This window comes from Coffea arabica, chromosome 2c (genome assembly GCF_036785885.1).
Source record: "Coffea arabica cultivar ET-39 chromosome 2c, Coffea Arabica ET-39 HiFi, whole genome shotgun sequence".
Taxonomy (NCBI): domain Eukaryota; kingdom Viridiplantae; phylum Streptophyta; class Magnoliopsida; order Gentianales; family Rubiaceae; genus Coffea; species Coffea arabica.
In genome coordinates this window covers 69606782-69621132 of record NC_092312.1, presented here as the reverse complement: position 1 = coordinate 69621132, position 14351 = coordinate 69606782, and the positions used below count along the sequence as shown (strand labels likewise).

Here is a 14351-nt window from a genome sequence, read left to right as displayed (position 1 = left end):
TTTAGAAAAGAAATAGGAGGCCCTACAAGTTTGCAATATCCGTCATACTTTACAGTTTTTTGACAAGGTCACACTTAATTTACATGGTTTGCCAATAAACCAAAAAAAAAATTGATGTAATATTAAAAAAAAAAAAAAGAACAGCTTTGAAAAATCCATGGCTAAAGTTTCCGAGACTTGGGGCCCAACTCACCGCGCACCAAGCTTTCATTGCTGCGGCGGCGAACAGAAAATTCTTGTTTTGGCTGCTGTCCGTTAAAGAATGGAGTGCTGCTATCAAAATCTAGCCGGAGACTAGGTTCAACCAGTGCCATATCGTTTAAACCGGTGGTCGAGCCGAGGCGGATGCAACCAGACTGGTTTCATCAACTTCCTTTGGCTCCAAACACTTGAAAGATGGCATTTTCACTGTAGTTTTTTCGGTCTTCGACGATCCTTCACCATTATCAGCTGTCACCCGAGGGGACCTTATTGAGAGCGCCCTTGAGAAGAAAGACGGTACCCTTGCAAAAACCCAACGATCTGATTGAGCATCTCGGTCTAATGGTTCAACCCTTCTATAAGACCTTGCACCTCTACTGCTTCCTTCGCCACCACCGATCCCATAACCTTTTCTGGAACTTCTGTCCCTCGGTAAAGGCACTGCATAGCTCTTTGTCCGGTTCAACAATGCTCGGTTCATCATTTCTTTCCTTTTCTCCTCGGGCAACCTTAAGGTAAACCGGTCAGTGTTTTCCCCCGGTTGAACCACAGAATGCCCAGTAGAATGCGATCTAAACCTTCCAAACCCAAAAACTCCTCTGCCGGGCCTCCTAATCGAGCCAGCTCTCGATGACCTCATGTCGAAGCTATAGTTCCGGCTCACCTGCGGTCTAACCGTTTCTTGCCTCTCCGGCGGATCTTCACACACAACTTGCACAGGGTCTACCGACACATTCCCTTCACCGTTGCTTTCTTGATTTTCCGAGGTAGTCACTTCCGGCAAATGAAAAGACGACTCATCGCCGGGCTGAGGTGTGAGATTAGCTCGACAAACCGGGCAAGTCACGTGAGATTCCAACCAAGCATCGATACACTCGGGGTGAAATACGTGATCACACTTGGGTATCAAACGCAGCGTTTCATGCTCTTCAAACTCGTTCAGGCAAACGGCACACTCGAGAGCACCTTTTCCAACCTTGTGATCCTTAACTTCAGCGTAGGTAAATGTCGGAAAAGTCTCGAGCACTGCCTGGTCGAGGCCACGGGAGGCAGCGTTGGCCCGCCGGGGATGCATAGACAGAACATTTCTGACGCTGTTGTTGGAGTTGGGGTCGGAGCAGTGGCGGATGTAGATGGAAAAGAAGCCCATAAAGAACAGAGCCGCCACAAGAACCACTATGATGATGGCCATGGACGGGCTGAAACTTGAATAGGGACCTTGAAAGCCGTTGTTGGTGTTGTTGTTGTTGTTGTTTGACTGAGCCTCGACCCTGGGCACAGCTGAAGATGATAACAAGATGAAAAAAACCATGATGAAGAAAACATGGATTTCTCCATGTTGAGATCGAGGATTGTGCATGATCTTCATCTCGTTTTGAGAATTTCTTGAACTGATTTTGAAGAGAGTGAGAGAGAGAGAGACAGAGAGGTGGTGAAGACTTCGAATGAGAGGCTATATAGCAGGCAGGCTGGTACTAGTGGGACATAGTTAAAGAGCCCTAGGAAGGTGGGAGGAGATGTCGATGGGAAGACAGAAGTTACGACTGTGGACTAAAAAAACCCCGCGCGGGGCATATGGGCATGGTTTGGAAGAGCAGCCGAAATATTAGGGTTGGAGATATTGAAATGGTTTGTGGGCTTTATCAAAAAGTGGGGAATTTTGTTTCTTTTTTTTTTTCCAAAGAAAAGTGTGGACAATTGAAATCTTAAGTGAATTAGAGTTATTATGGCGGACAATAGGATATTTTGGTAAATTAATTTCTGTTGATTAAGTGGAACTTTCCATCTTTTGGTAAATGATTCTGTGTTAGTATTTTTTAGGTTACATAATAATAATTAAAACCAAAAAGTCCATACTAATAAAATATGGAATTGAATTTGGATTACATTTTCTAGGATTTTTTGTAAAAAAAATTACTGTAATAATTTGATATATATAAAAAAAAATAATTAAAAAATATAATTATAAAAAATGATGCAATTTTTTGACGGAAAATGACTGTTCAAACAAGGCGCATTGGTTATTCTTGTTAGAAAAATAATGGGATGATGGTTCTATTCACTTTCCTGACCTTGAAGTGTGAAAGGTTGGTCTTATAAGGATGGCCAGCAGCCACGTGAGACAATCTTACAAATTGTAGGAAATTAGTTATGCTTTCTCTTGTTTACCAAGTATTATAATAGTACTTTGTTTTCGGTCTTGTTCATTTGGGTGACGGCACCGTTTGGTGTATATAGCTGACTATTATGTCAACCAACCAGGCGGAAGGAAACTCCTAGAATTTTTAAATTGGTCTAAATTGTTACTACAACAGATTGAAAGTTCGAAGAAACCTGGTGGTTTGTTCTAAGATATAGGGGGGTTTCTTTGTTTGTAATTGCCCTCTTTTTCTAGGCAAAAACATTTGGCTTTTCTTGGAGATTTTAGTTTGTTTTTATTGCGTAATTTAAGATTTGAGAGATGACCATGTATGGGGATATAAAGTGATCCATCCCACCATTGACATGTTCCATAATTTCATCTGAATGTTTTTTAGACATATTATCAATGACGTTTCAAGTATATATGCAGCAAATAGAGCTCTTTTTTTTTTTTTAATAAATATGAAATTTTGTTCATGAAAAATCTAAGTGGAACTCTAGATTTTCATTTCAAGTAATTACCTTGCATTTCTTTGAGGGTGAGGCTCAAAATTGTTCAATTTGATAGAGATCATGGTCAGACATTCCTTAATTGTTGGAGTTGAAGTTAATCTTTTTTTTTTTTTTTTTCTAAAATGGGAGATTTTAAACCCATGATCTCATACTTACCATTCCTTCTCTTAGTTGAAGTTAACTTATACCATTTTTTGTGATGATAATGGTTATGATTCATGAACTTGCCTGATTAATCCTCGAAAAGATGTATTGACCTAATTACTAACACTATTGAAGGTAAAAAAAAAGAAAAATGGATGGACTTTAAGTTATGCCCTTGTGCTTTTATTATTGGAAAAAAGTTGCCTTTTTGGATTCTACAATTATAGTGACCTCTCTTTTAGTTTTTGATATGAGTAAATTTTTTATGCAATGTCAATATTCAATTTTTTTAACATTAACGAGTTTAGATTATGTACAGATGCAGCGAAAAAATCCATAACTGCTAGTGAAAAAAATTATAATACTGTTAGTATGTAAAAAGTTAATTTTTTTTATATATATATTTGATAAACATTCTATATGTGTAGATGTAGTGAGAAATTATTCTCATAAATTTAGCCCGCCCATTTATACAATAGCCAATTATTGAAAAATTATAACATACAAGAAAGTAAAAGCAAAAAATTAAAAAGGTTGATGGGGAGATCGTTCTTATTTTTCACACCTTTTCAATTATCTAATTTTGACCAAATCTTTAAATTAATAGCACGAATATATTGCAACAGATTTCTCATTGTTCATTGTGATAAACATGAGGAAACTTCACTCGGACTTTGCCCTAAATAGAGTAATAAACTGATGTCAAGTCAAGGATATATATATATATATATATATATATATATATATTATAAATATAATATGGTTTATTATATATATGTGAAAATTCTTCCCGGTAATCCGTTGACGTCATGGCATGCGTCACTATCACTCTTCCTACTGACTTCCCGTTGTTGTCCTTAGCATATTCGGCTGGCTTAAATTTTTGATATAGCCCAGAACATTAGGCCCATAAACGTCTGAACTTCTGGTAGATTCCCGTCCCGTTTAAAGAATTTTGGTACATCAAACACGGTTCTTGGAGTTGACTTCAAACAAAGAGAAAAATATTTTTTTTAAAAGAAAAATTTATAGCAAGGGAGGAGTCAAATTTAAGAGGTCGGAACAAGGATTTGATCCGAAATTTCTAGATATTGAGAGATTTCAATCTCAGCCAGTAGATCATGGAAAATGAAGAAAAGACTCATAAGAAGTTGTACCTGGAAAAAATTCAAAGCATACACAGAATTTTCAAAATCATGTAGTTGTGCTTGTGTATTAGTGGAGGCGGGGAAATTCGAATCTAGCACGATGGTGTCTAGATCAATGTCTGCATTTAAACTTGATGAAGATGGATACTTTGTCAGAATTAAGTTAATTTTTTTTTATTAGTGTTTCGTTTGCCTAAAATACAAAAGATGTTACATATTACGTTTAACATAAATTAGGAAAGAACCATATATATCTTCAAAATAGTAAAATAAAATACTTTAGTGATTGTGAAAGAGTAGCCTATGGTTAGACATAATAAAAAATTTCCAAGCTTTTGAAATTTTCATAAAATTAAAGTATGTTATACACATAACACATGCATCATTGCAGTTGTTATATATATATATATATGTGTGTGTGTGTGTAGATGTACATACCACGCGTGCGTGCACGCATACACATAAGGGGGTATATACGTGTGTGTGTGTGTGTGTGTAGATGTGTATATTGCCACCTACTGCTTCATGGTCAAGAGAAAGAACGCAACGGAGTTTACTGGCTACAGTGGTCAGTATGACCCTGCAGACCGTTCAATGTGCTGGGAAGGAATGGAAACGAAAGGTTAATTCCACCTTCGATAGATGACCAAGGTTCTATTGGAGTATTCATTTTCTTAGATTGACCGGCAAGAATAGAAAATGTTTATTCTTGTTTATTCGAGAGCAATTTGACTCGTTTAGGCTTCTTGAATGAGAAAGTTCAAAAAAGACCGGTGTTGACTACTCCATATCTCAAGTTATTTAGCATGTCAGATTTGAGGAAAAAAGAAACTCATTAGGAAGAGACAAGGGAAGAAATCTAGGGTATGCAGTTTAAATACTCAAATGCCTTATTAATAATCTTTACCTACCGGTATTGATCCGATTTTTTATTAGATTTTTTTTTTTTTTTTTGGTTTCAGGCTTTTCCTAACAACTCAAAAAAAAAAAAAATTCACAAATCTCTAAGGGGAAAAAAATCAGAAAGCTTTAGGTGTATACGTTAAAAAATACAATGCAGCCCACATGAATATTTTTTTTGGGGGTGACAAAAAAACATCACTGCTTTCTTTCGTTGAATGAATGATTTCGGTGTCATAAAGTGTGATTGGAAAAAATATAGAGTTCATCTGTTTCACTGAAAAAAATATATATATATATAGAGGCAACTGACAGCTCACCCACCGGTCATGATCGACAACTTAGTTAATTTTTGATTAACTTGATATTCGACAATCATAATCCCTTTTGACTTTGCCATTTAGTAAATTGCATCTGGACATGGTGCAGCAATTATTCTTGCTGTGTCTTCTAGAAAATTTTGAATTTTGTGACAAACCATATCCATGGAATATATTCAACTCAACAAGATCAGAAGCCAAAGACCGAGGCTTGGAATCTAATCACGTTCAGACCAAATGACAATCCTTCATATTTTATTTTTTTGGATGGAAAATTTTTTTGGCCATCCTACTCTAAATAGGGCCAAGATACAATTTTGATTGTTAACCAACAAGAAATATGCAGTTTAAACTGCTTATAATAGTTCTTACAAATTATTAATCAACGAGACACAGTAGTGAGATTTGAACCCAAATGACCCTAAAGTAATGGTCTAACCAGTCTTATCAGATGAACCAACCCCAATTGATAATAATTTCTTGAATTCAATAAAAGAGGTTACAATGATTGCACAAACAAGATTTGAACTCAAATAATTTACTTCACAAATTCCAATCACCTTTTTATTTTCCTAATCATCTTTTTATCTCACATACATCACATCATAAAAAGAGTTACAGTAATTATCTCAAATAAATCATCCAAATAAACTCTTATCCAAACAACTATCGGGTATGGGATTCCTCGTTTTCAGTGTCCATGATCATCGAGTGAGAAGCAAAAGTTTGAAAACCACGAGAATGGAGAATAATATATGCATCTTTAATCGATTTTACATAAAAAAAACAAATTTAATTATTGTTAATGACACTTTTACTATCGTTTTTTATTATATAATTTTAATTTATTAGACTGTGTGATAAAGTAAATAGTGTGAATGCTATTAATAAAAAATAGAGTTTGATTAACATTTACCTGAAATAATCATTCTACATGCGCATTATGAAATTGTACGTTTAGGTAATAACATGGATGTGAAAAAGGGACCATTTTGTAGCTTTGACTTATTCTGGTCGTTCCTCACCAATGAAGAAGAATAAAATCGAATGGAAGGGAACGATTGCAGATATTAAATTGAGTGGCGCTGCATCATTTTGTGCTTTTGGGTTCATTAATTTCATTGGTTGGAATTTTGGGTAATTAAGTACAAAAGTCATACTTATCTTATATACTAGGGGGAGTGCCCATGCATCACGCAAGTGTTTGGTGCCTGTGGAGAAAGAGGTTTTTTGTTGAACAAATAATAGTACATTGTGAGAAGAAATAAAACTTAGTATAAAAAGATAAACGATATAATTAATCAATTCACACAGTGTTATAATAAAACTGTATCAAATTGAAAGTCGTTGATAATGCAGAAAGGCAGAACAACACAGAAAGTTAACTTTATTCCATAATCCCCACCGAGAGCTCTTTCTTGCCGTTGTTCTAAACTTATAAGATTATAACCAACCCAAACCAATTGGGGTTAGGCAACGTGAAAAATGTTATCTTGTAGCTAGGCAACGCGATAAGAGTCGCTAATTGTAGATACTAAGAACACACCGACAAAATTAAGGGAGGAACTGAAAAAATAGGGGGGGTGAAATCAAACCTCACGCTGGACCTGAAAGAGCATTCTAAGATGATTAGTATGAAGCCAGATAAAATTATTCCAATCCTAGAATACGAACAGGGAGAAACTGATAATCAACCGTTTAGGCATTAAGATTCCAACGGTTCGGCAATTGAATTTGGTGTAATTAATGATGAAATAATAGGTAATTTTAGAGTTGAAAACGATGAGGCGAATCGTTGTAGACAAAGGTAAAAAGGGAAAACTTAACTTCTAAATCTGAAAGGGGATAACATGACCAACGTTTATGGCTCATAAATGCAGATTATAAATAATAGAGAAATGGGTTCCTACCATTGATAGAGAAATCGTTGGCTCATTTCCTAAATCCGATTGCCATTCAAATATTTCAGACAAAGCAACATCTCAAACGGTTACTTGCGGCTGAAAAGAGGAATTATTAATAGTTAAGGGATATTCCGGTAATTACACCGATATATAAGCATATATGGGTTGTACAAAATGCAAAAACGGTTACGCACTAATTATACATTCCATCAATTCCCAGATAGCTTATCAATGACAACTTTAAATATATTAAAATAGGGTCATTTAAGTAAACATACCTAAATACATGCTTTCTTAACTTGTACCTAAAGTTTTCAAACTAATACACAATATTTCACATTTTTAGAAAGCCCCCACCTATGCGATTGAAATTCAACCTATTCTTTGATCAAAACTCAATCTTATATAGTATAAGGAAATAATAAAGATTTGACAAATTGTTGGTTTGGCTATATAATTTTGTCACACTCCTATTGATGTCATGATTTAGGAACAGCCCACATGTGCGCCATTTCAACATAAACTTTTGTTTTTCTACTAGATCAATTATGTTTAAAGTCAATTATATATGTCTAAATCCCTCTATTTTCTTCTGGATTCCACTTTATTTATTTCCTATGCTTTTACTACTAAAGTGCATGCAAGAAACTTTATTGGTAGTCTAGTTTTTTTGCTATAGCAAGTTATTAAATTCCCGAAAAGGAAAATGCCCAATTTCATATCTAGACTTATTTACTATTGTCGATTTAGTTTCTAATTTTTATTCCTAACTAATTTGATACATGAACTTATTTTCGAATTCCAATTAAGGACCTGTGTGGCGGTGCCAGCACCTAAAACTGATCTGACTCCTAATTGACTGACTAAATAGGGGTATTTTAGTAACGTCACTCATGAGACTGTAATAAATCAAGTAAATTGTGTAAAAAACTACAAGATTAAACTTTAAAAAAGTTTTACCTGGTGATTTTTTACACGATTTAAAAGTTTTATATGTTGATTTTTTACATGATTTATTTGTTTGATTACAGTATTGCGAGTAACATTCTCATAAAACTCATGCTTTGTTAGTCAATTAGAAATCAAATCAGTTTTAGATGGTGGTGCCACCTCTGAGACCCTTAATTGAAACTGCAAAATAAGATCAAGCATCAAATTGGCCAAAAATAAAAATTAGAAATTAAATCAGAACTAATAAAAAAGTTCAGGGATGAAATTGGTCATTTTTCGAATTGTAAAATTAGCTAGGTCTTTACTCCTTTTCCCAGCTAGCCGCTACCTAAGGGAGTATACCTGCAACAAAAGGAGGGGCGGCTTTGACATTTTTGTAATCTTATAAATGGTTCATTAAGTCTGCGAGGAAAGAAAGTGTGAAGTAAATTCTTATATCCACATTTTCCTCTTGCACCAACTTTTTTTTTTTTTTTTTTTTTTTATAGAAAATGAAATTTTCATTAATATGAAACAATGTCCACAGCAAGTACGGTAACATTAAAATCCGAAGTAAAGTCCCCGTATACAATTATCAGAGATGGGACAAACATTATTGTTTAACAAAACAATGGGCAAAACATAATTCAACTTTCTAAGCACCCATTTATGCTTCCCATGCAAAGTTTTGTATATATATCTACAAGAATATTATCCACAAGCTGATGCATCCGAGTCCATACTTTGAATCATTTTAACAACCTTCAAATAATCACCTTCTAGAACTGATTTATACTTTGCAAAGTCCTAGTCAGTGATCGAAAAAATTAGTCAATTCAAGCACCATTGGTGTATTAGTGGATGGTTATTGATCTACAAGCTGCTTTAGTTAAGCATTCTATCTCCTTTTCTCGTTTGAGCATTTATTTTGATTTCTTAAGACTACAATTAGATGTTTACGTCAGAAGGAAAATTATGAAGAGAGGCAACTATAGATAGGATTAATCTTTTTTATACTATCGTTGTATATATTGACGGGTCTAAATGCATATCACATCATATCAATTTAAATTTAAACGTGTTATTTTACATATGATATGTAGTAAGATCAGCTAATATTTATATTGTTAGTGTATAAAAATTTATTCTCGTAAAATAAATAGAAAGCAAAATGAATTTTGGCCCTCTCAGTTGAGTGTGGAATGCGGACAAGCTGTAGAAGCCCACTTGAAAAGAGATAGGTCTTTTCAGACTAGTTGATCAATTCTCAAAGACGAGTCCAAAACAAATGGGATCCCTGTAGCAGTTTATTTTGGTGCCGATGTAAGATTAACTGATGAATTTGAAAATCGCTCCTGCGATACATGACCAAGTTTTCTGCAGTGGAAACTTGTCTCATGGGCACTGGATCTGAGATATAGAACCACAGCCCACCTATTCAGTTTTCAACTTTGGGGTTATCAGCTCCAGTTTGGACTGTCAAATACCTTTTGGTTTTGGGCTCAAATCCAGGTTTGTCTAATAAATCTATGATCCTGTGCAACAACTAAGCCCGTTGAAAAATTTGGAATGTGCTTTGCCACTTGTATTTTGTGTTTTTTTTTTTTCCCAAAAGCGGCAAATGTTTTGCCCACTTGTATTGGAATGTATATTGCTGTGCTCTAGGAAATGGCAAATTGCCTAAAACAATTTTCTTAATTTCACAGAGAATGGGATCGTAAATGGAAAAGCAAAACATTTTGCAAGCAAAGCACTAAATTTTGGATACTAGGACGATTTTCAGTCACACCCATAGAATAGATACTGGGGATACTTTTAAATAAACAGCGAATTTTTACCAATATTTTGTCTGAACTCAACGTTCTGATCTTATAATATTTGGGTTTTTCTATTCTATGCCCTTAAAGCACATGATAAGAGGTGGGTTCGAGTGTTGGTTGTTTGAAAAAGTTTTAAAATTTCCTTGCTAAAGGTTTTTCATTGATGATAAATTTTAAAATTTGAAGTAAATCTACCCCTTATATTTTGTAAGGGCACAGCATTGAAAAAAATCAGAATAGTTAAGCACTATATTTTACTTTTAAGTGCTTGTTTGGTGCTAAGGAGAAGTTAGAGGGGGCAAAAAAAAAAAAAAAAAAGAAACACAGTCCAGAGTTTAACATTGTTTTAGGTTCATGGGTATATAATTGTGTCTCACATTAATTCGAGAGATAGAGAAAATGTCCTCAATATATAAGTGGGGTTCAGGATTTAACAGTTTAAGTTTTTAGATCAATGTTCGGTTCCTGACTTACATATCAAGCATATTTGATGGGCTCATTTAAGAGATTCACTCGTTACTTTGGGTATGCTAGTGGGTTACTTATTAGCAAGTGGATTCATTTCATAGTTGGATTGGTTACTCATTAGCAAGTGGATTCTTTTCAGAGTTGGGTTGGTGAAATTCTCTTCTTGGTGATGGATCAAAATGCCAAGGAGTTTGGTTGGTACGTATTAAACCAATTGCATCAGGAAATTACATCCTACAGTTTGGTTGGTGTTGGATCAGGTGGTGATGGATTGAATTGATGATGGATCTTTTTGGGAATGGATAGAAGTGTCAAGGGGTTTGGTTAGTGTTGGACTAGGTGCTCCATGGAACTATATCCCACATTGGTTCAAAAAATGGAGAAAATGTTCGTAATATATAAGTAAGAGTTTGAGACCTAACAGTTTAAGTTTTTGGGTCAATGTTGAGTTCCTGATTTATATATTGAACCTTTTTAGTGAGTTTTCTTGAGTGTTTCTCCCTAAGGCATAATAGATATCCGACATAGCCAAGGAGTTTTATTGGTGTTAGGCCAAGTGTGATAGGGAATTACATCCTACAGTTTGGTTGGTATTGGACCAAGTGCGCAAGGAAATTATATCCCGTAGTGAAATTCTCTTCTTGGTAATTGATCAAATTACCAAAGAGTTTGGTTGGTGTTGGATTAGGTGCTCCACAAAATTATATCCCATATTGATTTGAAAGATGGAAGAAAAAAAGTCTTTAATGTGTAAGTAAAAGTCCGGGACCTAACAGTTTAAGTTTTTGGGTCAACGTTGAGATCGTGATTTACATATTGAACCTCTTTAGTGAGTTTTGTCAAGTGTTTCTCCCTAATACATAATACATAGATACCGGGAATACTTTTAAGTAAATAGTGAATATTTACCATGCCAATTGTTTGGAATGACGCAGTACAACTCCCAGATCCCCAATATTTTGTTTAGATCTTATTTTAGTGCATGCATGGTGAGTTGTCTCACTTAAGCCGTTTCTCTTACGCAACTTTCTGATCTTATATAATATTTGGATTTTTCTATTCACGCGCGCCTTGAGAGTATATGATAAGAGGTGGATCTGTCGTATGTTAGTTGTTCGGAAAAAAATTAAAATCTCTCCATTAAAAACTGAAGTTTTTTCTTTTCACGGACGGATGGTAATATTTAAAACCTTTATATTTTATAGGCACAGAATATTAAAAAAAAAAAGCCATAATATTAAAGCACTATATTTTACTTTTTAAGTGCTTGTCTAGTGCTAAGGGGAAGTTGGGGCGGGGGGAAAAAGAAAATGAAACGCAGTTGGAGGGGGTTACCCAATTCATTTTTTGACTTATCCATTTATATCCATCTAATTAAATGGGTATAAATGAATTAACTCACTTATACCCATTACCCATTTTATCCAACTCAAACCCGTCCAAATCACCCATTTTGACACCTATAGTATAGAGTAATAAAAGGAGTCAAATAAAAGTTGTCTTACATCAGAAAAAAGGCCATGGTGATAAAATTCCAATTTAGAATGATAATATGGAATCTTACTTAAACTTTTTGCATGGAGGTGGCCATTGTACTCAAGAGGGAACTTGATATCCAGGTGCTTTTCCATGTGGGGAACTGTTGCTCTTTTTCGGTTATAATCAATATCTTCTTCCTTTGATTGTATGACTTTTCCCTCCTTCCTTTCTCGTGCAACAAGCTTTTCGAGTTTCAGGCCTTGAACTTTTGGTAAAATTCCGAAGAATTATCGTGCCACCCACGAGCAACATTCGGGTCAATCAAAATAAAATGCATAAACTACTAAAATATGATGGCAAAGTGTAATAGGTTAGTCAGTAAAACGCTTCACTTGTAATTGAAAAGTTACAATTATTGCTCTGTTTCATATTGTCATTCAAGCCAATACCCATTCTGTTCTAATAATAAATAAGGTATGGCAATTGACCTCTATTTAAGTTTCATTCCACTGGACATGCTACTCCTCGAAATTAACCGGCTGTTTCCTTGAGAATAACTAGTTAAATGCGTAACAATAACATTTTTGGACAGTCATTCTCCGCCGGAAAATTACGTCGTTTTCCGTGATCACATTTCCCTATTACCTTTTTTTTCTCACGTACATCAAATCGCTACAGTAATTTTTCTATAAAAAATTCTAGAAAATGCAATCCAAACACAACCAATTATTATTATTATATATTGTTCTAGTTGACTAGAACTTGAAATGCAAGGTTTACCTCTGAATATTTAGATCTTGTGCTCTTCCATCCATGAGAGTCAGCAATTAATTACATGGTTTACCTTTGATTTGCATAAATCTTTTGTAAAATTATTAGTTATGTGGGTGTCATATTGTTCCCAATTATTGTAATAAAGATTAACTATCATTTTAACCAATTGACCAATGCATTAATTACTTGCTTTTTCAAACAAATTAACGATCCTATTGCCATGATGGGTTCCCTTGTATCTATCCAACGATCCTCAATTTTTTTGGTCGTATTGCTTGGAGCAATTGGTTGCTCTTCTTCTAAAGTCATCTTAATTTCTTGGGTACTTCCATTTTGCATCATTCAACAATACTTAAATTTTCAATTTGATCTCTAAACTTCAAAATTGAACACTGTAGTTTCTAAAATATAAAATCTATTCAACATTAATCTATGAAGTATAAAATTTGCCTTAGTAAAGTGTAAAATCTATCTTTTTTAACGCTTTTACTTAAGAGGAACAAGTTTTATATGTTAGAGATTAAAAGTGTCCCGTTTTAAAGTTTGAAGATCAGAGTGAGAATTTGAATATAGTCAAAAAATGCAAAATAGAATTAACCGTAATTCCTTTTTGAGGAACCATCATCGCAGCATTAGCAATATTACTAGACCACTTCACAAACTATTTTTTTCCCCATTATGCCATAGCAAGCAAAAAATAGGGTTATGATGCTCCCCCTACCCCCTCAGGTATAAGAGTTATTCATTTTACCTCCTCCCATTAGCTTTTTCTCACTTTGCCCCCTCCAATAGTAAGATTCATCAATATGACTGTTTTAAATGGGCGAAATTTTAGATTAGTTCCCTGCAGCAAAATGTATTGAAAACCGGCTTTAGAAGCTTTGGAAGCAAAAGATTACAATGTTTCTGCCCTTATTTTTAATATCTAAAGTGTTTAAAGTTGTTAGCATATTAAATGAAATCTAATAATTATTAAAGTTTCTGTGTCATCTTTTAGCAATTTTAGTCAAACTCAAGCTTTTGGGAATTTTGTGTTTGATGGTTTGGATGGTCAATCAGGCAAACTATTCTGCTAGTTGTTTCTTATTCATCAGATCTTATGAATAATAACCTAGAGGGCAGCGGAGGAGCCATATTTACTTGTGCCTCCCCTCAAGTTTTATGAAATTGTAAAGCAGGCTTGATATTTTATATTATTTTCACTTTTACACCTTACCTGCACCTTCTTAATTTTCTAAAAAAACCTATTTGGCCCCTTCAAATTTTATGAAATTGGAAAATAGGCTTGACATCTCATAGTATTTTTACTTTTGCACCCCTTTCAATTTTCTAAAAACACTTGTTTGTTTGCCCCTTCCGTCCCCATAATTTTATAAAGTTCCTTATGTTAGACCCTTTACAATGTTTCAACATTTATTTATGTCTCCTCCTTTAAACTTCTAAAATTCTATTTTTATATATAAATATGCTACATAAATTCGCTTTAAAGAAAAAAATTTCAACCTTTTTTAAGTTTAAATACAACTATAATGTTAATTGTAAATCAAATGCAGCAGTTTAAATATAATGATACACAATCATCCATACTAAAGATTTACCTCTATTACA

The 14351-nt window shown here is 34.3% G+C and overlaps 1 protein-coding gene across 1 annotated transcript; it reads right to left on the bottom strand.

Annotated features, from left to right (window-relative positions):
- LOC113727585 (E3 ubiquitin-protein ligase ATL6-like) lies at positions 1-1791 on the bottom strand. Its single transcript, XM_027251830.2, has one exon. The coding sequence runs from the start codon at positions 1568-1570 to the stop codon at positions 320-322; it is 1251 nt and encodes a 416-aa protein (XP_027107631.1). The 5' UTR covers positions 1571-1791; the 3' UTR covers positions 1-319.
- Between the last annotated feature and the right edge of the window lie 12560 nt (positions 1792-14351).